General features: G+C 41.8%; 1 protein-coding gene across 1 annotated transcript in view; it reads right to left on the bottom strand.

Annotated features, from left to right (window-relative positions):
* Positions 1–603: 603 nt before the first annotated feature.
* Positions 604–27,057, bottom strand: part of itgb2 (integrin, beta 2) — a 30,849-nt gene continuing 4,395 nt past the window's right edge. The window contains exons 2-16 of the mRNA XM_023417674.2: positions 20,453–20,504; positions 19,895–19,992; positions 18,690–18,885; positions 18,355–18,525; positions 16,379–16,620; positions 14,569–14,727; positions 13,939–14,034; positions 13,756–13,845; positions 13,499–13,636; positions 12,279–12,472; positions 5,471–5,703; positions 3,786–4,005; positions 3,438–3,649; positions 2,152–2,318; positions 604–938 (exon numbers count right to left, since the gene is read on the bottom strand). Of these exons, the coding sequence (XP_023273442.1) occupies positions 873–938; positions 2,152–2,318; positions 3,438–3,649; positions 3,786–4,005; positions 5,471–5,703; positions 12,279–12,472; positions 13,499–13,636; positions 13,756–13,845; positions 13,939–14,034; positions 14,569–14,727; positions 16,379–16,620; positions 18,355–18,525; positions 18,690–18,885; positions 19,895–19,992; positions 20,453–20,501 (2,331 nt within the window). The 5' untranslated portion in view covers positions 20,502–20,504 and the 3' untranslated portion in view covers positions 604–872. The remainder of the gene's footprint in view (positions 939–2,151; positions 2,319–3,437; positions 3,650–3,785; positions 4,006–5,470; positions 5,704–12,278; positions 12,473–13,498; positions 13,637–13,755; positions 13,846–13,938; positions 14,035–14,568; positions 14,728–16,378; positions 16,621–18,354; positions 18,526–18,689; positions 18,886–19,894; positions 19,993–20,452; positions 20,505–27,057) is intronic.

Here is a 27,057-nt window from a genome sequence, read left to right on the forward strand (position 1 = left end):
TGATGATACTGATGAATGTCAGTGTCAATGGACACTCTCTGGGGTTGTTTCTGTGTTCTGAGGTGTCAGACGGTTTTACTACAGTGTTGTGGTAAAGTCAGGTTAGCTTCATCACTTTGCTTTTTAGTGGATGCATCCCATAATAACACAGTGGAGTTGCTCAGAATGTGTGCTGATAAAAGCATCTGGTTCATAGATGTGCACAGGTAAAGGGCCTGGGCCTGGAAACAAGGGGGACCTTCCTCTACATATGCTTTATATACATTATCCTTGGACACAAAAAGTGAGGTTGCACCTGAACTAGAGAAGCTGTTTATTGTACCTGACTGACAAGGTCAGAGGGTATCACAACATGAACCCTCTGACAGCAGTCTGGACATGAAAGAAAAAATGAAAGTGAAAATAACACATAATAGTTTCAGATGAAATGTGGGAGGTAATCTGATGTTTAATATTTAGAGAATTTTGAGTCATTTTAAAGTATGACCTGAAGGGAGACCTGAAAATCATGTATATTTCCATAGCTCTGATTCCATCAGTACAACTCTTATCATTTTATTTTTACAGAAATACTGCTGTCAGTCATATGAAGAGGGAAGCTACTGTCAATGAAATCAGGCTTTTAATTTGTAACAGCAAATAGAAACAGGAGCAAAAAGTATTGATGATACATCCAGGATATGATTATTATACATCATTATATTCTTCCTATGCTGTACACTATAAACTCTCTTACTGTGTATATCATAAGCGGTGCGACATTACAGTACATTTAATGTGTATGTCTTATAAGCAATGAAAAAGAATGCAGAATTTTTGGACAAAAAACAAGTACAGATACAGCAGAGCTGTGTTTGCTGTGGTCGAGGTCCTCACTCTCCAGTGAACATGGGGTTGGCCACTGTGGTGGTAGCATCCTGGAACAGTGGGTTGTCGGCCTGGGAATAGAAAAAAACCAATGATTTGTTTGTTTTCAACATTTCACATGTGTGGAACAAAGGAAAGACAAAACCACAGACAGTGTCTCAGGAGGTGTGTTCATCTCCACAGTGAGTGAACATCCTCTAATAAAACTGGAATTATGGTGACAGCCATCTGAAATAATAGTGGCTTAATGTAATATAATACACAAATACAAAGAGTAACCTGAGAACTATATATATTTCCACAGCTCTGATTCCACCAGTACAACTCCAATTTCTCAATCACTCATTAATTCCAATAACTTGTGCCAGTGTGAAGCTACTGTCACTGAAACTACTAATCCTGCAGACTGAAGGAACTGTGAGGCTTTTAATGTGCAACACTGTGCAAAACATGATATACTGTATATGATATGTGATGGACTGCTGCTGAGTGGACACTACCTGAGAGCTGATGATAAACACTGGGGTGTTTCAAATGAATATATAGATGATAGATTGATAAAACAGCCTTTACTGTCTCCACACTGACTGAATGTATCATGTCATCAGTACCTGCAGCTCCTCCAGTCAAATGAGTTTGTAATCATTTCATTACACAACATTTATCTTTATCACTAATATGTTCCAAATGAGCACAACATGAATTCAAATAATAAAGTACTAGATAAAGTAATAACCACTGCCTGGAGACCCTCATTGTTTCAATTAATGTTAGGTTGTACAACTCCTGATATGTCTATCAATTGATTAATAGCTCATGTGTTTCTAATGTTTCTCCTTCAGGATCTGTGCCAATTCAAATTTGAAGTCATTAGAGGATGTAAATTTGGTTTTGAGTAGGATGGAAGTTTGTTTTGGTGGGGGCGTGTTCTGATTGGTTGCTGTGTCAGCTTGTTATACTGTTGCATGACTTGGGAATGTAAAAGCAATTGACCTTTCTTTGTAAAACCTACATTAGACATAAAAAGATGTGAACCTTGGTCTCCAGCACCAGTCTACTCATGATGCTATATCAACAGCATGTTCTGCAGTACAGCTCGCTGAACTGCTGCTGCACTGCAGGATGCTCTGTAACATAGCCTTTCATTGAAACCTGAATCACTACACTGAACCACAACAACAGAGGAGCTAAACAATATCACCATAAAGCTCCACTTACTAAAATGTTTGTTAGTTCTAGTTTAGAGTTTTGTTAGCAGTAATAATGAATGAGAAAGTGTCTCACCTTTGCCCACGTGCATTTGTTCTTTTCAGTTTCAAACTTCTTGAACTCTTTCAGGTCATTCATGTAGATCAGTAACTTGAAGAGCAACAGCAGCAGGATGCCAATGAGAGCCACACCCGCTACTGAGCCTGCGATGATCGCTACAACGCTGGGTGGTTCTGGACAGTCTGTGGGAGGAGTTAGAAATCACAAAGCTTTTACACACAAATGTGCTGGTCAGTCTGTCAGCCCAACAGCTATTGGTTCAGATGTTCTTGTTCTATTCAGGATGAACTGAATTAACTTGATCAATCTCTAAATCTAGTGCCATCATCGGGTCAACATTTGAATGTGTCCAATTCTTTGGTCAGTGAATAAATACAGAACATCTCAGCCTCAGCTGTTTTCTGTTTACTGTAACTAACAAATGTTAGCATGTATGAAGATGGTAAACATGTACTGTGTCTCAACTCACATATACTTCCATTGTGACACTCAAATGTAGTACACTGTATACACAGTGCACTCACTAGTGTAGTGTGTGAATTCTGGGGTAGTGTTTTAAATCAAACACTGCCATTGTGAACTCACTGGAAATGACGATCACATTACGTGACTATGATTGTTGCCACCCATTGGCTGCTTTGCTCGCATGACTTGAAAATTATAGTTTTATTTTTCTGTTTGTGCCTCCTGTATCATGTGACAGAAACTAAGACGGCATCAGCACAGATGAAGGCTGAGGTAGAAAAGTCTAAATAACCTCCTCTCTAACCACTTCTCGACCGCGATGGAAGACGTCATGAGGTCAAGGAAAGATAGGAAAAGAATCAGACTGCTTTGATGCTGATGCTGCTGATTTTTTTTCTTTAACTAACTTTATTTATAACACATGGACGATAAATCCTCCTTTCCTAACCACAAACACAAAACAACAGGGCTGAAATGTTGATATAAGATAAAGATGAAAAAATATACATGTAGAGAAATATGAGCCTTTAAAATAATAATTAAATAGAAATAAGGAACTGAGCAAGAGATCAGAATAAATGATATTCAGACATAAGTACATAGTTTGCTGATATAAACACTTTTGACAGGAGGGGATTTAGTGAAACATGTCCTCTGCTAAAGGAGATAGGATAGGAAGCATTGAAGCTCCTTTCCTCATCATTTAGCAAAGTGGAGCAGCTCTTTTCACTCAGTTTCAACCTTCACCTGCTAGCAGACTAATATTTGTAAAGAGCAGAGCCACAGAAACTTGCCCAGAGCAGTGTGTCAGCTGTGAAGAGTGTGTGTCAGCTGACCTCTCTGCTTCACTTGAGCCAGGTAGTTGTCCTCTCCGACCAGCTGCTCCAGCTTAAACGTGATCCAGCAGCCCGCAGAATCCTTCAGATGGCACTCCTTGCTTGATATGTTGAATTGCTCCACCATCTGGTAATAAATGCTCTTGCTGCAAGCCATGCTACAGTTCTTTTTAAAGGGACCCGAGTCAAAAGCCAGGCATTCAATGCAGTTCCTGAAAACATGATGAATAAAAACAGTTCATGCCTGAAGATCTTAACATAAGTGCCCAGACACCAGAAAGTCTTTTTGTTGTAATTTTTTGAACCAACCCTTTCATAATAATTTGAGAATGAATGTTGAGTCCTTACAGTTTGGTCTGGCATGGGTCAGGACACCCAAGACACTTCTGGCAGTGCGGGCGCTGGTATCCCTCCTTACACTCACAGCGGTTGCACTTACAGGTTCCTCTGCCGTAGCACACGCTGTTGTTGGTTGTGCGACAGCTCTCCACAGTCACCTTGCACTGACAGGCTGAGCCCTCGTAGCCATCTTCGCATTCACAGGTGCCACAGTTGCATTTACCCTTTCCTGCAGGTTGAGAAGAACAGAGAGGGGACATACCTGCCTTTAAATACATGCCTGTGCATCATGGTACATACCTGCTGTGTTTCCACCTCCTCCAGGTCACAGATCAATTCTTTGAACTCTGTCTCTATCCATCAGCCTTCGACTCATTGATTATGAAAAGCAGTAAACCCCTCACAAGAGGCTCAGGGGTGTGGGAGACAGTGGTCACTTTGAAAGGAATCATCTGTGACCTGGAAGGAGCTTGAAAACCCATCACACCTGAAACCTGGAATATATTTCTAGTGTATTAATTATATCATGACGAATGCACCTGCACAGATCTGTATCAGCCAAATCATACCTGTTGTGCCCCTGGTGGCTGAGTGAGGGAGATTCCTGGTGACTGACTGACTGATTATTATTGGATATGAGCTGACCTGTATTAGTGACGGTGCACATTTCAGCCAGTAAGGAAGAGGAGATCACAACTCTTAACATGTAAGGTTCCTAATCAAAATTTTGTGTATGTCATGTATTTGTTAAGACAAATACTGGGGCTGTCCTGGTTGCCTTGGGGGGTCGAGTCAGTAAGAGTGTAATGATTCTGACAGCAGGACTGAAACTTTGATACAAACATCCATAATCTTGTGTCACATTCAGGGATCACATTGAATGAATGTTTTCTGTAACTGACAAACTTTTTTAACAATGACAGAAAAACCTGAAGCCGTCCATCATTTTAACAGAACACTGAGGCCACCGGGCAGACCACCTGCAGTCTGAGGCAAAGATGAGTAACCTGCTGACAGGCACCTCTGCAGCAGTCTAGCTCCATGTGTGTGATTACACTCAAGCAGACACCCAGACTAAGTCCATGGAGGAGGGTTCATTTTTGGCTGAGCTGCAGCAGGTCAGTTGACTTCAATTTAATGAATTGTAAATGGTTTATTCATATTTTAATAGCAATAGTCTAATTCTGTGAATTGTATGTTTCATATTTGCCTTTAGGCTCAATGGCTGCAGCGATTTAGTTTCCTTCAATGTCAAAAAATGATTCATCTGCTCCTGTTGACATGGTCTACTCATCATTTCTCTCCACACCCTTATAAATGCATCACCCGAATTAAATGTTGTTAAATAGGTTATGTCTCTTTGTCATTTAAAAATGTTTTTAATTAAAATGACCAGTAATAAAAGATTATGGTGATATTTTGCAGCACTGTCTGAAAAAATGGATTTGTTGAATCATTACACCCTTGCACATCAGGGACTCCTCTACAACCAGAAACAAATGTGAGACCTCCTCCCTTCAGCTAGCAATCATGAATTTGAACAAGGTTTCAAAATATAAAAGATGTGTTTCTGCGGTAGAAAATTCATTCAACCCATATTTCATGTGTTTTGGTGAGAAATATTTGTATCACTTAAATGTTGATGTAAAAAAGACTTTACAATGCAGATAATTAGCAAATGACTGAAACTCTACCTCCACACAGTTTATTCTGGAACTTCTCACAGTGTTCATCATCACACTCGCAGAAGTCACCATGGTAACTGGTTCCACTCTCTGTCCTGTGGCACTGGCACCTGCCACACACACAGTCTCCTCGACCCTCACACTCGGTGCCATTCTGCCTCTGACAGGATGCCCGGAGGGAGCGCTCGTCTTTGTCGCCAATGGCACACTCGCATAACTGACCAACGAAGCCTTCCTTGCAGCTGCATGAGGACAGGTTACAGAGGGCCATTAAACATACAATTTGTAAAAGAGTGAAGAGCATCCCTCCCTCTACAAGAGACATTTCCTAATTTTCACCTTATGTCACCTTCTTCATTTTTTTCAGTAATCTAAAAAATCTGGCTAGCTTCCCCTGCTTACAGTCTCTGTGCAAAGCTAGGCTAACTACTTCCTGACTCCAGGTGCATATATGAAGAAATGAGACTGATACCAGTAAAGAAAACAAAGAAAACAAATGCAAATGCATATTTACCAAAATGCTGAAATCACACTTCACACATTTGTTTACATTTATTTTGCAAGTTTACATTTGTTTTGGTTTGTTGGTTCATTGGTTTGTTGGTTTTCTTGTATTGACGGTTTGATGGTTTGTCTGTTCATTGGTTTGTTTGTTTGCTGGTTCGTTGGTTTGTGGGTTCGTTGTTTTGTCTGTTCATTGGTTTGTCGGTTTTCTTGGTTCATTGGTTTATTGGTTTATTGGTTCATTGGTTTGTTGGTTCATTGGTTTTCTTGGTTTGTTGGTTCGTTGTTTCGTTGTTTCGTTGGTTTGTTGTTTTGTCGTTTCGTCACTTTGTTGGATGGTTGGATCATTGGTTTTCTTGGTTGATGGTTTGTTGATTTGTTTGTTCATTGGTTTGTCAGGTCATTGGTTTGTTTGTTCATTGGTTTGTTGGTTGGTCAGGTCATTGGTTTGTTTGTTTGTTGGTTCATTGGTTTGTTGGTTCATTGGTTTGTTGTTTCAGTGGTTTTCTGGTTTTCTTGGATTGTTGGTTCGTTGTTTCGTTGGTCTGTTGTTTCGTTGGTCTGTTGTTTTGTCGGTTTGTTATTTTGTCGTTTCATCAGTTTGTTGGATGGCTGGTTCTTTGGTTTTCTTGGTTGATGGTTTGTTGATTTGTTTGTTCATTGGTTTGTCAGGTCATTGGTTTGTATGTTCATTGGTTTGTTGGTTGGTCAGGTCATTGGTTTGTTTGTTATTTGGTTTGTTGGTTTGTCAGTTCACTGGTTTGTTCATTTGTCTGTGGTTGGTTTGTTGGTTGATGGTTTGTTGGTTCATTGGTTTTCTTGGTTTGTTGGTTTATCGGTTCGTTGGTATATGGGTTTATTGATTTGTTGGTTTGTTGGTTCATTTATTTGTTGGTTTATCAGTTCATTGGTTTGTTTGTTTGTTGGTTCATTGGTTTGTTAGTTCAATGGTTTGTTGGTTTTCTTGGTTTGTCAGTTCATTGGTTTTCTTGGTTTGTTGGTTCGTTTGTTTATTGGTTTGTCAGTTCATTGTTTTCTTTGTTCATTGGTTTCTATGTTTGTTGGCTCATTGGTTCATTAGTTTTCTTGGTTGATAGTTTGATGGTTTGCTGGTTCATTGGTTTGTTTGTTTGTTGGTTTGTTGTTTTGTTGGTTCATTGTTTTGTTGGTTTTTTGTTTTGTGGGTTTGTCAGTTTGTTGGTTGGTTGGTTCATTGGTTTGTTTGTGTGTTGGTTTGTTGGTTTATCAGTTCATTGAATTGTTCGTTCATTGGTTTGTCAGTTCATTGGTTTGTTAGTTCATTGGTTTTTCAGATCACTTGCTGTTGGTTTGTCTGTGGTTGGTTCCTTGGTTTGTTGGTTGATGGTTTGTTGGTTCATTGGTTGGTCAGTCCATTGGTTTGTTAGTTCATTGATTTGTTTGTTCGTTGGTTTGTCAGTTCATTTGTTTTCTTGGTTTGTTATTAGTTTGTTGCTTCATTTGTTTGTTGGTTTGTCAGTTCATTGGTTTGTTTGTCTGTTGGTTTGTCAGTTCATTGGTTTGTTGGTTCATTGGTTTTCTTGGTTCATCGGTTTATTGGTTTTCTTGGTTTATTGGTTTGTCGGTTTGTTGGTTTATTGGTTTGTTGGTTCATTGGTTTGTTGTCACACTCTGTCCTGCCACATAAGGTCATGTTCTTTTATTTTCAATATTCATGTTTCCTGTTTTATTTTGGTCACTTACCTCTTGTCCCGTTTCAGATCCACTTCCTGTCAATGTTTCACCTGTGTGATTGCCTCCCCCTGCCTTAATGTGTTGCACCTGTGTCTCATTGTCTTCCCTCTCCGAGTGTATTTAGTCTGTGTCTTCCCTTCCTTCTGTGCCAGATCTTCTTTGCCTTAGTGTGAGAGTACCAGCCTTTTCAGATAGTGTTCCTAATATGCTTCAACCTTTGTTTTTGTTTATTATCTACCTTTTGCCTGCCGATTTGGATACATTTACCTGTTTGACTGATTATCTGTGTACCGACCTGTAACTGATTAAAACCCTTGAACTTGTTCCTGCCGGCAGTGTGCTTTGTGGGTCCATTATTAGTTTGTGCCTGATAACAAGATCTGGCCATACTATGGACTCCGCAGACCTGGAAACACTTTGCAAGGCTCTGCAAGCCCAAGGACAGAGAACACATTTCCAGGAGGAGCAGTTCTCTGACATGAAATGAGAGAGATGGCTGAGCAGCAAGGGAATCTTTTGTCTGCTTTTGGTTTCGAGCAAATGCAGAGGCTCCAAACACTTTCCGCTTCCAGTGACCTCTGTCTAAACCAGAGCATTTCTCCGGTGACTCAGGCAACTCCAGAGCATTCCTTAAGAGGTGTGATTTACATTTTGAATTTCAAGGTTCCTCATTTCCCATTGATCGTTCCAAGATTGCCAACATTATTTCCCACCTGTCTGGTAGAGCTGAGGCTTGGGCCATGGCTGAATGGAACAGGAGATCAGCAATCTGTAACTCACTGCAACAGTTCATAAAGACTTTCTCCCAGATTTTCCAAGTGACGTCACCAGGTCGGGAAGTGCCAGGTCCCTCATTGCTGTGACGTGTTACTGATTATGCCATTGTGTTTCGTAGTTTGGCAGCTGAAAGTAGCTGGAATGAGTCTGCGCTGTCCGACGCTTTCCTCAATAGATTATGAGAGACTGTAAAAAACCATCTGGCCCCCCTGGACCTGCCCACTGAACTCGACCCCCTAATTGCTTTAGCCTCCAAAATTGATAAAAGACTATTTGAACGTGAAAACGCTTGTTGCTTTCCCAGCGGAAACAACAATCAGGTAGTATCCCCGTCTCCTGGGGACTCTCCTCTCTCTACATCCTCTGAGGAGCCCACGCAGATTGGGAGAACAAGGATTTCCCCTGAGGAGCATCAAAAACGCATGGATGAAGGCAGTTGCAACGACTGTGCTCAGCTTGGACATTCCCTAATCAACTGTCCAGTGAAGACGAAGGGCACATCTGGGAATCAGAGCAAACTGATGAGCAGAACATCATTGAACTATCGGTCAACCTGTTTGCTTCCCATGGTGTCTCTCACATCCTCCTCTCTGTCTCAAAGCCACCCAGTCCTTGTGTATTCCGGAGCTGATCCTAACTTCATGGATTACAAATTGGCTAGAGAATTAAAGCTGCCCTCTCTGCCTCTGCCTAAGCCCATTGATGCCAGCACTCTGGATGTCGCTTACTCTGTAAAGTCATTTACCACACACCTCCAGTTATACTCACCTTCACTTACTCTCACGCAGAAAAGCTCTGTTTTCATCTTTATCAGGCCCCCCTACATTCCCTGATTCTGAGTTATCCTTGGCTCATTGACCATAACCCACACATAGACTGGTCCACAGGCAAAGTCAAGGTTTGGGGAGCAGATTGCAAACATCGCTGTTTCCCTGATGAGATCAGAGACTCTGTGTTACCTGCTACTTCCCCTACTGAGCCAGTTTCCCCTGCTAACTCCGCTGATGTTATAAGTTCCCCTGAACCTCCTGCCTCTGAGGCTGACTTCCCAGATCTCTCCAATGTGCACTACTGTTACATGGATCTTAAGGAGGTTTTCAACCAATCCAAGGCCACCTCCCTTCTTCCTCAATGCCCATATGACTGTGTCATAGATTTGCTGCGTGGCACTGTGCTTCCTTTATGGCCCCGAGATACAAGCAATGAAAGATTATATCGACTTAGCATAGCATTGGCTGCAGGAATCAACCACCAATCCTCCTCCCCAGCTGATGCTGGTTTTTACTTTGTGCACAAGAAAGACAAGACCCTAAAACCCTGCATTGACTACGGAGGCCTTAATTACTACAGAGGCCTTGATGACATCACCATTTAAAAACAGGTACCCCCTCCCCTTAATTTCCTCTGGCTTCAAACTTTTGAAGGGTTCTAAGGTATTCACAAAACTCTACGTAATGCCTATCACCTAGTTAGGATAAAGGAGGGGGATGAATGGAAGCCCGCATTTAACACTCCTAGTGGTCACTGTGAGTACCTTGTCATGCCATTTGGACTATGCTCCAGCTGTGTTCAAGGCTCTAGTGAATTATGTACTCTGGGATATGTTAAACCACTTTGTGTTTGTTTACCTGGATGACATCATCATTTTCTCCCCAGATGAAACCACTCATGTGCAACACATTAGACAGGTCCTGCAAGGGCTCCTGAACCAACAGCTGTACGTCAAGGCAGAGAAATGTGAGTTCCATGTCTCCACAGTTTCATTCCTGGGATTTATTGTTGCTGTGACGATGGATCCAGAGGATGGATCCAGAGAAGGTTAGCGCTGTCACTAACTGGCTGACCCCTTCCAACAGGAAGGAGGTCCAATGCGTCTTGGGGTTTGCAAACTTTTATATAAAGTTCATTAAACGTTTCAGTTCCATTTCTGCCCCTTTGCTGGCTTAAACATTCTCCAAGTCTCAGTTCTCCTGGAGTCCACAGGCTGAGACTGCTTCCCAGAAGCTGAAACGAAGTTTCACCATGGCTCATGTTCTCACCTTGCCAGACCCCTCTCGCCAGTTTGTGGCCGAGGTTGATGCCTCAGATCTTGGGATTAGAACCATCTTGGCCCAGAGGTCAGTAAAAGACAATAAGTTACATCCCTGCACCTTTCTGTTTCAGAAAAATGTCCCCTGCTGAGAGAAATTATGATGTTGGCAATCATGAGTTGTTGGCCATCAAGGTTGCTCTAGAGGAGTGGAGACACTGACTAGGGGGGGCAAAGCAACCTTTTTTGGTGTGGACGGATCATAAAAATCTGGAGTACCTGAGGTCAGCTAATGGACGGAACGCCAGACAAGCCAGGTGGAATCTATTCTTTGATAGATTCAACTTTAATCTCTCCTATCATCTTGGTTCTAAAAATGTTGAGCCTGATGCTTTATCAAGAATGTTTTCCTCTGATTCTGAACCAAAGGTCAGCTCTCCCATTCTACCCCCATTGAGTTTTGTTGGAGCTGTTACCTGGGAAATTGAACATAAAGTGCAGGATGCTAATCAGGGTTATCAGGTTCTGGAAGGGGTTCCCCCGAATCAGCTATTTGTTCCCCCTGATCTTCGCTCTCAGATCATTCACTGGGCCCAGTCTCTTGTCCTGTCATCCTGGGATCCAGCTGAACCATCTTTGTGATTCGGCAGACGTTTTGGTGGCCATCAATTAGGAAGGAGGCGACTAAGTACTTGGCTGCCTGTCCTGTGTGCTCCAGGAACAAGTCCTCCTGGAAACCCGTCTGTGCGCTCCCTGCAGGTGCCACAATAGCTTTCCAAACATGGCCAAGAGCGATATCCCAATCACAGGTCAAAGGTCCTGAAGCATTATGATGCAACAGAGATGCCCCGGTTTCCAGATCATATTCTCCAGATATAAAGGAAACATGTTTGTTTGGTACAAGACCAACAAAAATCACACCATCATCATTTTATATTTTTTTAGTGAAAATAAAAAATCACCACTCACTGAAATCATGACTCATATCACAATATCTGACGAATTAAATACAGTATGTTTTTTTTGCAAATCATTCAGCCCTACTTTCTATTGGCCACCATGATTGATTTCCCCTATTGTTGAGGTGCTCTGACATAGTTGATCTGCAGCAGTAAACAGCGGAGACACTTTTCCTGAGAGAGTTAAAACAAGTGCGACTGGTTGACCAGATGTTGCTCCTGTGCATCATAGGACATTTTACATAAGCTGAACCTTTCTCAGCTTCTCCAGGTCATACCCCTGGTAAGGAACGCCGATTGGTCCAAAATGTCTATATTGACGTCTGCATTAAGACGTCAAATTTCCATGTCTTAAGAAGACAGAAAATGCTGTGTTGACACGCCAATTTTGAACATCTTAAGGCATTTAAATTTGGGTGCTACCACATCATCAATTTCTGGGGGGAAACCCTACATAGACCTCATAATTTCAAGAGAAGAAACAATTCCCCATTCAACCTTTGAATTGAGGTTGAGGTAACCTCATTATTAGTATTAGTATTTTTTATAGGCTACTACTTATTGAGAAAAATGTAACTTCAGTATCATAATTGACATATTTGTTTGCTGCTGACAGAGACAGGTTGACTCTCAGGTCATTTTACTGGTCTGAACAGCTGACATGTTCCCAGTGGAGACAGAGCTTCTTAGAGGAAGCTAGAATAAGAATTTATTTTAGATGCACATGCAGTATAAGGCCACCAAATACCCATTGACGCATGAATACAACCAACAAATACTTTGTGAAATAACTAACTTGTGGTGCACTGACAGGCAGGCAGGCAGTAAATCTTACCTGCAAATACCACAGTTGACTCTTCCCTTCCCTGAGCAGTGTTTGTGTTCTTGGTCAGTGGGGTTAGTACATTCACACTCACACTCTGTAGATAAGCTCACTGTCAGTGTGTCCTTTATGCCCAGGGGTCTGATAGTGAAAGACGTGTCCTTCTCCAAACATGAGATTGCGGTCACAGTGACATCAAAAGAGATCTGGAGAGGGCAGTTTGGGTTGAGGAGTCAGACACAGGTTTCATACAATTTTACATTTTTACATTCTATACAAAAAACGAAACATTTTCATCCAAAGATCAAACTGAGATATTCACATCCGATCTAGTGTTAACATTCAGTGCACTGGACCTCCTCCTGACACTGAGGTCTGACAGTCAGCTGGATCTTCTCGTCCAGTGAACGGCCTTATCTTTCCACAGGAGACGCACAACCTTTAGTCCCTTTTAAAAAAAAAAGTGAGGACCACCACCATGGTCTGCACAGACAGTTTCTTTAACTGCCTCACAACATTGAAGAGACATGTGGACCAACCCAACCATCTCCAGACTCCAGCTTCCCGCTCCCTGCCACTTGGACAAAACCTCCAGCTGGAAGCCAAGGTGCATCTCTGCTTGTGGCAGATGTTGCTGTTCTGCTGCTGTCAGATTTGTCCATTTGGGCCCGTCAGAAAGGACCAATTCACCTTGGGGGTGAGTTACTACCTAAAGTGATAGTGTTTAAGTATGTTGGGTGCTTCTTTCTGACTCTCGGTAAGAGGCAAAAACACCTGCAGAGTGATGCTGCTTCAGCATTAAAGCTATTGTACAGGACTGTTGTAAAAAAGTGGCAGCTGAGTCTCTAAAGTCTTGATTTACCTGTCGATCTACTTTCCAAGTGTCACTCACAGTATTGAGCCTTGAGAAGCGACTGAAAGAATGAGGTTTCCAGCTGAAGTGGGTGAGATGAGTTTCCCTCACATGGCTGACAGGGGGAGGAGCTAAGACACCATCTCTTTGGAAGAGCTGGAGGAGGGGGCTAGGGAGAGGGATGTCTGGGCTACCTTAGGCTAGTGCCACCAGGAATTGGACCAGCATGTGGATGGACAATGGATGAATGACTTTTTTATGAGAACCACATGTAGACATGGTGAGCATGATATAAACAGATAAAACTGAAACCGATGTAAGAAGAACTGTGTGAATACATGAACATCACAATTAAAAGCTTAAAGAAACTTGAACTGACCGTGTGTCCCACGACCACATCATCACAAACCCCTTCGCTGTCCCGTCCTTTTACTGGTTTATCACAAATTGGGGTGTAGACAATTCTGACATTGTCAGGCAGATTGTCATGGGTCAAAGTCACTTTGGAGGACAGCCGCTGTCATGCATCACACAGCAGAGAAGAAGACGAAAGAAATGATGAGGAAAAAGGTCAGTTTAAAAAATACACAAAAGGAGAAAAGAGGTTAAATGTGTCACTGACAGACAACAACTTACATTGTAGGCAGTTTCAATCAACTGGACGACATTATTGGAATCTGATGTCAGAACTCCCACCTCTGATTTTGGAATCATTTTAGAGAGTTTCTGGGATAAAACATGAGGTGAAATGAAAAGTCAGAGTAAATACACCATGTGTTCTATATGTAAACAGAGAAATGAGAGGTACATTTTATTTACCTTGTACACAGACTCCACATTTTTTGTCACTGCAAATATCGGCTGGATATTACTTTTTTCCAGCTGCACAGCGAGTTGTCCGACAGACGGGTAGTCCTGCACACAGCAGTCAGATGTTAAACCCAGTGTTCATGTGAAATGTCTTGATAACCGCTGAACCAAACCCACATGGCTGCTTTTCAACAAAACCTTTTGGAGGCAGTGAGAAGAACTTTTGCCCAGTGACTGTGTTTAAAGATAGGTGACATTACAGCTCCAAAAAGTGAAGTCCAAAACATCTCCATCTCCCCCTGGCTGCATTAAATTTCATAAACCCTGCCCCCTCCATGTAAGTGGATGGAGCATGTGCCTGAAGATGGAGTCTGTAGTTCATATCATGCTGATGTTCAAGTGTTTGTTTTTAATTGGTTTTAATTAGTTAAGTAGTGTGATCTTATGATTGACAGCTGTGATTGATTTGCGATTGGGTTGAGCAGTTGTATGGGCTCCAACCCCTGATCACTTCAGAGGGAGGACACGTAGACACGTCTTCCATCTTTATAAACAGTCATTGACTTTGCCCTTAAGTTATAATAACATGGCACTGCAACCCATTTGACAGTGGCTTCCCTCCTGTGATTCTACACTCACCATCTCACTACCCTTGGTGTAAAGGTTGTTTTCCATGTGGCAGTGTTCATCATTGGGCTCCAGGATACCAGCCAGTTTTCCATCTCCAGCCATGTGGAATCCTGCATCAGTGGTTAGGACGATCAGCCGAGTGCTGCTGTTCCTCCATCCTATTTTATCCTAAACAACATGTGTTAGAACCATTTCAGCAAGTTAAAACAAACCAATCTTATTGGCTAAAAAACGTTTAAAAATACCTTTATATCTCACAAATCTAACATAAAAATAATTCCTGTTGCAATCACTTTGCTGTAAGAATGTTAGGGCAGACGGCTGGGAGACCAGAGTTCATCTACTACCAGGGTTTTTCCTGGCCGCAATATTTCTATTTTCATTATCATTATCTCTCCAGCCACTGCGGGTCAAAGCCACTCAATTATATACTTTTGAGAACATCTGTGAAGATGAATAAAAAGTGATGTTAAAATCATGTAAACGTCGGCTTTAATACACTCATTAACACACTCCTGAAGACTTGGTACTCTCCTTTGACTCCTCTCTCGCGCTCTGATCTTCTCCTCCACCGGCACCTTCCACTTGTGGCTGAGAACTAGGTCTACTGTCAGTCCTGACACATTAACCGTATCTCATCAGTAACATGAGTTACCATTTTTTTTCCCACATTAGAAGAACTAATGATGTCTGCAACTCTGCACTGTTTCACCTGTCCTTGTGATACTCCTCCTCGCAATCTCTTTTAAAATAATCTGTGATTTGAGACATTTCTGCAAAAAAACCCCAAAAAACATACGAATGTAATGTTAATTTAGGAGGAATTTAGAAACTCTTCAGGAAGCTGGGTGTGCTTGGGTGTAAAAAGAGATAATGAAGAGCCTCAAAAGGTCGACTCCTCCTTCTGCAAGCAGAAAATCCAGCGCGTTCGTATTCTTCTTTTGGATGGCTCTGCCTGATGAACGGATTACGATACAGCGCCACTACATTGCCGTAGTGGCGGCACGAAATGTGAGAGGAAAAACCCTGACTACATCCCACCTGTCAGGTTTAGGCCACTAGGTCAGGGGAAGATTGTGTTTTTGCCCTCTGTATATTTCAAGTCAGCATTGACTTTTTCCATATTTAGACCTTCACCACACAAACCTTAAAAGGCTTCAGCTGCTGATTTAACACAATCTGAGCCGCACTGCACTTGTTAACTAAATCTAGAATCAGCGCCTTATGCTTTTCTTTTCGACATAAACTCATGACTTTCACCTCTTGTCAGTTTTTAATATCCATGTTTCCTCTGTCTGTTTCACACAGGCTGCACCATCGCTACACCATCCAGAGGAGTCTATAGGCTCAACTGCTGCAGGTCCTGCAGCACTTTTATTATTTTGTCTGGTGTCACACAGGAGTCATGAAGAAGTAAAACTGGACCTCCTCTGTCTCTTTGATGAAGAGGATGAAGCCATGACTGAGCAGCTCTGGATCAGCAGATGATTTGATAGTTCATATCAAAATCACTTATCAACTATCACTCAGTGAGACCCTCCTTTTCAGACAGTCAGGCACTTGTTAAGTTTTCACCAGACTTCATTAGGCTATGGTACAATGTATATCCTCAGAGCTCAAGGCTGTGAGACCTCAGGACAGTGAGTGTCGAGAGTCATTTTTTTTCTGACCTTACTGTAGTGGTTCACAGCTGGTACAGTTACCAGGCTCATACAGCCTGTTAAAGACAGTTTCAACCACTTCATTCAGTATTTCAACTTGAATGGCTTTTCTAGATTCAATCTGTTCTAAATACTCACAGTGCATAGTCATCTCTTACCCCACATACAGCAGCCTGCATCATGGCATCTAGACTCCCCTCAGGAGAGTCCAGGTTCCCAGAGATGAACTGCGTGCTCACTTTTCTCTTAAACTCATTCTTGTCTGGAGTCAGACTGAGCACGTGTCTGTAGCCGAAGGCAGACTGACACTGCTGGTCATCCTCATCACATGGCTTCTCCAGTTTCTCTTTGTTGGTGTTGGTGTAAGGAAGGACTGTCTTATCAACAAAGGCACCGAACCCTGTCGTCATAGAAACAGCTGTTAGTGTTTTCATAAGGTAACGTTATCAGATATTTCAGAACACTGACAGCTATATACAGATATGTCACATATATACATATGTGTGTGTGTGCTGTTTTAGTGACAAAGACATAGAGAGGAGGGAGAGGCTGCTTCCTGTGATTCTACTATAAGAGTCTACGGCAGCCTCTGTAACCACGTTTCCACTGCAGGAACTTTGCCCCGGAACCAGGAACCTTTTGAGGAACTATGTGCGTTTCTACCATGAACCAGGGTCTAAATTTAGTTCTGTGATAATTGATCGACCCCTAAAAAAGTTCCTTGTCACAGGGTAGTACTTTCCAAAGGTTAAAAAACTTTGGGGGGTGTGAGTTGCAGTGCTGAACATTCGTGACTGAGCAAACACATTTTCCACACTGTGAAACAGGTCCGGGAGAAGGTAAAAAAACTGAAACAGGACTTCTACAAAATAAAGGACCACAACAACCGGAGTGGCGAGGGTTGCCAACCGTCTCATATAATACGGGATCGTCCTGTATTCGAAAATAAAATGTTGCGTCTCGTATTGAATACATACGGGACGCAATTTGTCCGGTATTTTCATTTATGTTATGTTCTCAAAGTGCTGTGAATAATGTAACATCAAGTAATAATTGGCCGTGGTGGAAACGCAGACAACAATGGACCATAGGAACCTTATAGTTCCTGAAGAAAAGTACCAGGTAAAGTTCCAGGTACTTTTTGGTCAAAACGCGGCTTATGAGTCTGCATCAGCCTCTGAGTCTACGGTGACCTCTATGAGTCTACGGTGGCCTCTACGAGTCTACGGTGACCTCTACGAGTCTACAGTGACCTCTATGAGTCTACGGTGACCTCTAAGAGTCTACGGTGACCTCTACGAGTCTACGGTGACCTCTATGAGTCTATGGTGACCTCTATGAGTCTACGGCAGCCTCTATGAGTCAATGGCAGCCTCTGAAATAACGTTATAAATGTGGCTGCTGAAGATCAGTCACTTCATGTGTAAAGGAGAGGCCTTTAGGACCCTGGGGAGTGAGGGAAGATTATTTAGGGTCAGCGCTGCGTGTCTCAATTCACTTACATCCATGCTCACACTTACTGTTTTGAGTGCAACAGTGTGTTCACACTGACATGTACAACAACATACCGTGAACTACAAGTACCCAGATGGTTCACTCAAAATAGGTGAGTGTAAACAATGGACACTTCTCACTCCCAATGGTCACCATCTTGGCTATATAGAGGAAGGGGGGGGGGGCACCAACATGTTTTCACACTTGTGGAAACAGCAACCAAGGAAGGAGGACACTTTCTTGGTGCAGGGGGGCACACAGGAAAGTAACATTTTTAATTCATTTTTAAGTCATGGAAATTTTGGTGGTCATTTTTGTGACGGTCATTTCCAGGGAACAGCTGTGTTTGATTTGAGGCAATGTTAAAATTCACACACTACACCACTGTTTGTACTGTGTACACAGTGTACTGCATGTGAGTTCACTGACTGAAATATCTGATTTGAGACACATACAGTGGGGTTCCAAAGTCTGGGATCACTATCCCATTCAACATTTCACACAGACTTTGGGACCCCACTGTATATGTCCTGGTATCGATCACCAACAGGCACTGTGATATGTAAAGGATATGTAAGTAAATTGTGGGTGTATTCTAAAGTATAACACAATATAAATATTGAGATTAGAGCCTCGTTACCTATTTGAGCATGCTGAGTGATTCTTCTCAGAGCATCAAAAAGATCTTGTCCCAGTTCTTTGACTTTTTCCAGGTCATCTTTCATGGAGTAGGACAGGTCCATCAGATAGTACAGATCAACTGGGTAACCCTGAACTCTCTTAAAGGAGACGGTGAATGTTTGAGAAAGCCCTGCACCCACAAGAAAAAAACAAACTCATGAATCAAATGATGAGAGACGATCATGAAAAACATGAGAACAAATCCGGACGCTGTAGCAGCACAGGTTTCTGGTTTCACTCAGGAACCTGAGGTTCTATAAGTGTGAAAGCTCAGCATTAACTGATTCGACTGACCGGGGCGCAGATTCAGAGTGATCTTCTGAGGTCTCAGCTGGACTGGCTCCTGCTGGATGAAAGACTCAGCCAGTGCATCATCCCTGTCAATGATCAGTATGTTGGTGGGGGAGATGATTTTTTCGCAGCCTCTCGCTGTCAGCTGAGCTCTGGTGTCACAGCGAGCAGCTTCCTGTTCACCTGCTTTTGTGAAATTCTGTACAAAAACACATAAGAAGATATAACAATGGTCCTTTCATTCTGAAAATATATTATGTTCACTCATGTATGTTGTTGTCACTGTTACCTCTCGTTATTCTGTTTAAGCAAGTTACAAAATACCACCTGTCCAAATGTACTATGATGGTCACAGGATATATTTAGTATAATATCCATTTCTTCATCACTATATCCATCAATAAGCCAAACTCATCACTCTGCTGGAAGCACTTCAATACTGTTTGTATACTGCAATCATTTCCAGTCATCGCCATGGTTACAGGTTGTCATTGGTGGAATTACCAGTACTACCTGTTCTGTGACATCACCAACACTTTCAGCAGGTTTTTCAGATAAAAAGTGTTACAGACAAAGAAGACAACATGTGCACTGATCCACTGGAAGACTTGTCATTAAAGATATGTGCAGGAAGATTTAAAATAGGTCGAGGATGGAAATGAGGATCGCATGACTCTGTTGTGGTACTGATGTCTTCTTGTCAACACAGAAAGTAAATGTGCAGGAAGTTGAGTTTTTGCATTATAAATGTCTAATTCAATAAACCAAGTAAATATATAAATGAGAGCCCTGGTCCTTTCTGTTCTGAGATAAATAAGCAGGAGACTTGACGCTGCAGTACATGGACAGTATTCACAGTATTAGTGCTTGACAAAATAAATAGCTGGGAACTAGGGGTGGAGTCAAACACCGCCAAGATGCCGACAGTGGAGCAGCTCACTCTGAGCTTCAAAACTGCTCTTCAAAAATCTGTGGATGATGTCAAAAGAGGCGACGTCCATCTTTATTTTCCAGTGTGTGGATGTCACAGAGTTCTGATCGTGTTAGAACTGATGGACATTTAAAACCTGCAGCATCAGCTAAGGGAAACAGTGACTGGCCTGTTCTTCATCACCTACCTGTTGACCAGGTGTCTAACACTGTACCAGCTGTCACTATAAACCCTGAGCAGGAACGTACACAGATTTTACATGAAGTCTGTTTCTCACCAGGTCTTGGCACCACACACAGTACGGTCCAGATTTGATGCAGTCATTACACGAGTTGATCACCGACTTTGAGCACACTTCCTCTGATTGACCCAATCCTGCAAAACAAAACCACAACCTCTGTACAACACACACTGTAGGGCTGGGCAGATCTATAACTGTAGTTCAGGTACTAAGTCCTGTCCCGAGTACCAATGCTAGTGTCAGTAACAGAGTGAAAACAAGTGTTTGTCAGATAAAGCTGATTAATGATGATTCACTTCATCGATCACTGATCACACATTAGATTCTTTAATAATAAAACCTATTGGTATTGATATTGATAAGTCTGGCACGGTTTGTTGTTGGTCTGAGACTGAGTTTCAGTCTTCATCAGTTCAGAGCAGACTGACTCTCAATACAAACACTGCTGTGAGGTGGAAGCTGCTCAGACCACATTGTCAATTTTCTCTTCTCTCACCAGCTCTTACATCTTTAAGACCGAGGCCCTTGTGTGAGACCCTAGCTCCTAACCAGCCAATCACATATACCTGCTTCATATTTTGTGCGAAAGCTTACCCTCTCTGCCCATCAGCAGCAGCAGGAGAAACAGCAAACACTGATCCATTTCCTGATGACACACAACAAAGACAGAGCAACATTCAGCAGAATTAAAAAGAGCGGATTGGAACAACACATACTTCATTTACCCTGAAAACTTGAAGACATCAGGTCTTGGTCAGGTTGACTTTGATACTTGGTAGAGTTGGGATAGAGTGATCCTGCATGGATCAAGTTGTATATCTAGAGAGCAGAGACAAACTAATCTTCCATTTCTGACAAAACACAGTTAATGATGTGAAGTTCATAGGGCACAAATACTCACCACCAATCAAAAACTAACAAAGGCACTAAGAGGAGGACGGAGCCTGGACCTTGTGTTTTTGGTGTAAACGATTGACAGGGTCTATCAGACAGTCCAATCCATTGTTATTGTTCCCACAATGAAACCATCAGGAACATCAGCTCCATCAATCACCCTAAAACTGGTGATGTAACATACACTCAGAGGCCACTTTGTTAGGTACACCTGTAAAATCTAATGTAATCTAATACAACAGCTCTGATATAAATGTTACCTTTATGACGTTGATATAACTGTCTTAATGCCTGAGCTCACAGTCAGTGATGTGGTTGAACTGGTTACATAAATTCATAGGTGTTCCCACCTCATGTCTGTAAATGATAAACATTTCTGTCTGATGTAGTCCAACACTGAAAACTACAACTTCAAGAATAAACATGAAAGGCTTGACCAATTTAGAGTCCAAAACCTGACAGGTGTCAACAGCACAGACATCAAGGTCTGCACAGGGTCTGCTCCAGACCCAGACCTGCCATTCTCCTTCCACCCAGCGGGTGTCCCTACATGTTCCTCCTGTCCTCAGGAAATCTGCTCACCTGTTTCCTATCTCGACTCACCTGGAATGCGGCCAAAAAGTCTTTTTTTCTTATGAAGGTTGAAAGTGAGTGAAATGAGCTGAAGTATCTGAGTGGCAGCCATGATCACAGCTGGTCCACTTCTCTACAAGCTTCAGTGCTTCCTAACTTATCTCCTTTGGCATTGGAAACACTGGACCTTCCTTTACAAAAGGAAAGGAGAAATGCCGACCAACAAGTCTTTGCCGCAGCAACTTTAAAATGACGCACAATTGTAGTTTTAAAACTACAGATGGCAGATCCACATAAATACAGAACAACAGAGCAGCTGTTTTATGTTTGTGGCAAGATCCAGAACTGATGAAAATCCTTGTCTGATTATATAAACTCCAAATCCATAAATATATAATTCTTCTCTATCAAATCCCATCCCATCATCATCATAACAATCTACACATAAATGTCATTTAAAAACCGCTCACTGCATTTAAAAAAAAAATGTTGTACTTAACAAACATTTAAAAAGTCAAAACTCTAAATAGCCTACTCAGTTCCTTATTTTTATTGAAATATTATTTTAATGGCTCAACTTTCTCTAACTGTGTGCCTATATCCTGCATTTTGTACCTATCTAACTGCCTGTCTAACTGCTTGTCCAGCTGCCTGTCTACCTGCCTGTTAAGTATCTTCTCTGACTCTGCCCGTGTCTATTTGTCTCCTCCTGCCTGTGTCTGTTTGTCTCCTCCTGTCTGTGTCTGTTTGTCTCCTCCGGCCTGTGTCTGTTTGTCTCCTCCTGCCTGTGTCTGTTTGTCTCCTCCTGCCCGTGTCTGTTTGTCTCCTCCTGCCTGTGTCTGTTTGTCTCCTCCTGCCTGTGTCTGTTTGTCTCCTCCTGCCTGTGTCTGTTTGTCTCCTCCTGCCTGTGTCTGTTTCTCTCCTCCTGCCTGTGTCTGTTTGTCTCCTCCTGTCTGTGTCTGTTTGTCTCCTCCTGTCTTTTTGCAGGTACTGAAATACTCACGTGCTGAAATTCAACATGGTAATTTTCTACAAGTAAAACCTGTAGAAACTGGTGCACACTGACAGTTCATCAAACATCATCAGAGTACAAGAGTTCAATTAAGATTTCAGTTTAATTAGAAAATAAAACCTCACCCCTGTAAGCTGGTGAACCTGTAATGAGTGGCTACAGAACATCTGATGATAGGGTGTGAAAGCTCTCAGAGCTGCAGATAAGGGAGCTATATGTGAACATGTCATTCAGCTGATATGTGTGAAACCTCCACCCACCACGGATCACACTCACAACTGATGCTGAGTATGAACACAGTTTCCTGTGCACAGTCACACACTATATCAACACCATAAAAGGTAGAAGTGCACAGTGCAATGGTTGGGTCATCAGCACATTTCTGCTTTCTAATTTGAGGAACAATAAGGTGTCTATGTAATATATATCTATACACATACAACTACACCCACACTGAGGACAACACACAACAGGTCATCAGATGAGGATGAGGGTTGGTAGATATAGAGGTAGCAACTGTCACAGTTACTGGGTTTGAACATAACAGCAGATACTGTGGTGCAGCACAATGACTAGAGTCAACATGTGACACTGTCTGTCTCCACTCACTGACCTCTGTGCCCACTGCTCTCACTACCCACAACAGTCTGAGACTGAATTAAGTTCTATCTTATTTGATTTTTCATCACGCACAACTTCACCTGCACTGTTAACCCACAACTTCACACATGTCTTCTCAACAGTATTATGCACACACAGTAATATTTATGATGGTCTCAGAGGCGTTTCTGGTGCAGACTGTGAATTCAGGGTAGGAAATAACAAACAGGAAGTTACACAAGTAACATCTCTGAACTGCCTGATCCAGAACTGTCTGAACATGTTCACTGCCAACAACTACTGCTATAAACTGTCTAAATCCTAAATCACATGTTTTAAAACTCTTTGTTCTGCAGGTTAGCTCCTGAAGTTTTATGGCGGATCAGCTTTTATTCTGTGGATAACTTAAGCCAGCTGTTTATATAGAACTGTGTTGGTCTTTATTAAAGGTTTTTGATAATTAAATACATAGATAATAATGTTATCAGTCATATTCATCTTAAATGGTGTTTATTGTGTTTGTGTGTTTTTATCAAATGAATCAGACTCAAATACTAGTGCAGGGAAGTGAAGAGAGTCTGCAACTATAACTGTACAGAGGAACAATTAGACTGAATGGACAGTGAAAAGACAGATGACGGGATAGATGTAAATGAAATGATAAACAGAAGATCCATAAGGCCAAACATCTGCCTTTACCATATTATCATGTGTGTATTAATAACATAATATCAATATTTAATGTGCTTCATGTCTGTGTGTGTGCGCAGAGGAAGAGAGCCTTATGTTTATTTGTGTTTGTTTATGTTTGTTCATGTTTGTCTATGTTAGTTAATGTTTTTCTATGAGTTGATGTCACATGGGTGGAGTTTATCTCCTGTTTTAACAGAATAAATCAGCAGCATGTGTCAATGTAAATGTTACAGTAGGATTACTGTATATTGTCACACAGACCCATGTCACCTGCTGTGTAGACACAATGAGCAGAATGAATATACAGCTACATTTCACACATTACAATGTTGACCAATTATATAAATATATAAATCAACAACACACACACACACACACACACGCATACATGACATGAGTTGGTTGTCAATAAAACATCTTAAACTGAAAATGTATAATTCACATTATGTGATGACACAGTCCTGTGCTCAGAAACCAAATTGAAAATCCCTCTTCTCGAAAATGTTAGTCAGTTGTTAATTCTGTCAACTTCCTCCCTGAAAACAAGAAGCTCGTCTTCCTCATTTAGCTTCATATAGATTCACAAACTGTCACAAAACCATTTTTTCCATATTATATTGCTATCACATCTCATACTTGTTAAACATGGAATTTAATTTGATTTATATTTTAATTATTTCTTATATCATAATCATTATTTATTCTTCCTCTAGTTCTGTTATTATAATTGTTATGCTTGTTATTATTTTATATTATCATTGTCTGTTATTCCTGCTGCAGCAAAAACACTTCCCCTTGTGAATCACAGTTTTACTCAATCGCTTCGATGCAATTCACACATCAGAAATGTCATCCTCACAACTCTTAATGCAGTTCTCAGAACAGTAAACCACCTGTGCAAAAGCCTCTAAAACAACTAAAACCTTGTTCATGTGTCAAAACATGTTAAGTCAGTCAGTCACTTAAACATTGTCACTAATGAATTAAACCAGAGCTTTAAGACACACTATACTGCAATTACATGTTGGGAAAATAACTATATTCCATTTCCATATTGCATTGCTTTAGCTGGGGTGTGAACATTTCAACCTCTCATCTCAACAGATCACTGTACTTTACACACTTTACTACATCCCTCCCCCCTTAAGCAGGGCCTAGGCATCCAACAGAAGCATTAAAACAGTATTTACTATTTTATTTTTATTTTCATTTTTAAGTGTTACCAACACTATTACCAAGTCCCCTCTTACTTAAGTTGAAAGTCTGTAAGGTAACTGGGCAACTTAGTCACTCTTTCTGACTGTCTCCTCATTGGAGTTGCATTTATAACAGTCTCTTTGTCTGTCTCTGATTTTCCTGCAACCTCTGTAGCTGCTTGCTCCTCCATCTTGTCACTGCCAAGCACAACATCCTCAACATCCAGCAAAGTCTCCTCCTTTGTTGCAGGCTGTCTTGGCTAAGTTGTGTCTCACACGTCTATTGTCTCTCCACTCCTTTCTCTGATGACCGGTGATGAGCAAGAATCTGGTCCACATGTCTGCCAACTACTCTCCCATCACCTAGCATCACTTTATATGACACTGGTCCTGTCACAGACTCAATGACTCAAAGGATCCACCTGGGTCCAAAACTAAAGTTCCGAGTCAGTATTGAGTCTCCCACTTTGCCTTAGTGTCATGATCTCTTGTTTGTCTTCCTTGTTTTTCCTGTACTTTTCTGCTCAGATCTGGCTGGATTAAATCCGATGTGCAGCGTAGCTTCCTCCCTAGAAGCAGCTCTGCAGGCGATAGCCCTGTTGGCTTCCAGGGTGCCTTCTGAACATGTTTTTACATTGGTACAATTACTCTCGCTCCCCACAACACATACCTGTTCTGGATGCTGAGTTCAAGTTTTCTCACTGAATATGGTGCAAATTCACTCCCTTTTAGTTCTGATGGCCGGCCTCGGTGCACCATTTCCCCTACTCATGCTAGTACCGGATCCTTATTTGTCCATACTTTAACTTGCTCTGCAGTCACTAGTGTAATGTCAGAGCTCTCCAGCATGAGAACCCTCTCTTCTAGCACTTCTAGGTCTGGTTTCTCTGGTAAGGGCAGGCAGGTCAGTGCATGCATTGTTGTGATATTGTCCCTCTTTGTACAAAGCCCATCTCTGGATCCTGGGAGATGCCATTTGTGGTACTGCTTGCATCTCACTGAAAAGTGAGAACAAGGGCTTGTGATCTATCACTATGGTGAACTTCTTTCCATAAATGTACTTGCGAAAGTGTTTGATTCCAAACATCACTGCCAGTCCTTCTTTATCCAGCTGTGAGTAGTTTTTCTCTGCTGCATTAAGAGTCCATGATGTAACTCCAATCAGTCTTTCAGTTCTGTCCGGAATCTGATGTGACAGCACTGCACCGACTCTGTATGGTGATGCATCACATGATAACACAATGTCCTTCTCTGGGTCATAATGCACCAGCACCTCAGCTGATTGCATCATTTCTTTCGATTTTTCAAATGCAGCCTTTTGTGCCTCTCCCCCTTTCACTCCAAATTGTAGCAGCCTGTATGTGAACAAGCCTTTGTGTGCGTTTACAGTCACATACTTTTTTGCATCCTCATCCAAAGGAATTTGTGATATGTATGGCTCAGATCTAGTTCTGTGAATGTCTGTCCCCCTGACAGGCTGGTAAACAATTCCTCAATTCTGGGAATTGGATACTTACTAGGTTACTAGGTTTTGACACCGGATTTACAGTCAGTTTGTATTCTCTGCACAGCCTTGCTGAGTTATCTGGTTTGAGGACAGGAACCACTGGCGCTGCCCACTCTGCATATTTCAAGTTCAGTTACCTCCTGGGCTAGGAGACGGTTGAGTTCAGCCTCAACTCTTCCTCTCATTGCATATGGGACAGGTCTGGCTTTAAAAAATCTGGGGGTTGCTTCCTTTTCCATATATATCTTAGCTGGGGGGCCTTTGAACCTACCTTGTTCATCCTTGAAAACCTCCTCATGCTCCCCAACTACTTCCTTTAGGGTGTCTCTCTTGACCTGGTGGATTTTATGCGTTCTGGTCTCTACTGTAAACCTAGTCTTTTGATCCACCCCCACCAACTAGACTAGGGCCTGTCCCTATCAAAACTACCACAGGTAGATTTTTTGTTATTTCTCTACTCTGTACTTTGACCATGGCTGCTCCCAAAACATTTACCCTATGTCCTGTATATGTTCTAAGTCTCATTCTGCATGGCTGTAGTTTTGGTACCTCTATACATAGAGTGGTTCACTACTGCTACCCCATATCCTGAGTCCACTTCAAACTGCATTTCAGTTTCATTAACAGTCAGTGTCTCTATAAATGGCTCTTCTGCTGGTATGTCTATCCCCTCCAGTTTGTACAATGTGAACATGACCTCATCTATGTCTATGTCCTGTGTTTT

The sequence above is a fragment of the Seriola lalandi genome, unplaced genomic scaffold (genome assembly GCF_002814215.2).
Source record: "Seriola lalandi dorsalis isolate HSWRI2012SDOR001 ecotype SW California unplaced genomic scaffold, Sedor1 jcf7180002054576, whole genome shotgun sequence".
Taxonomy (NCBI): Eukaryota; Metazoa; Chordata; class Actinopteri; order Carangiformes; family Carangidae; genus Seriola; species Seriola lalandi.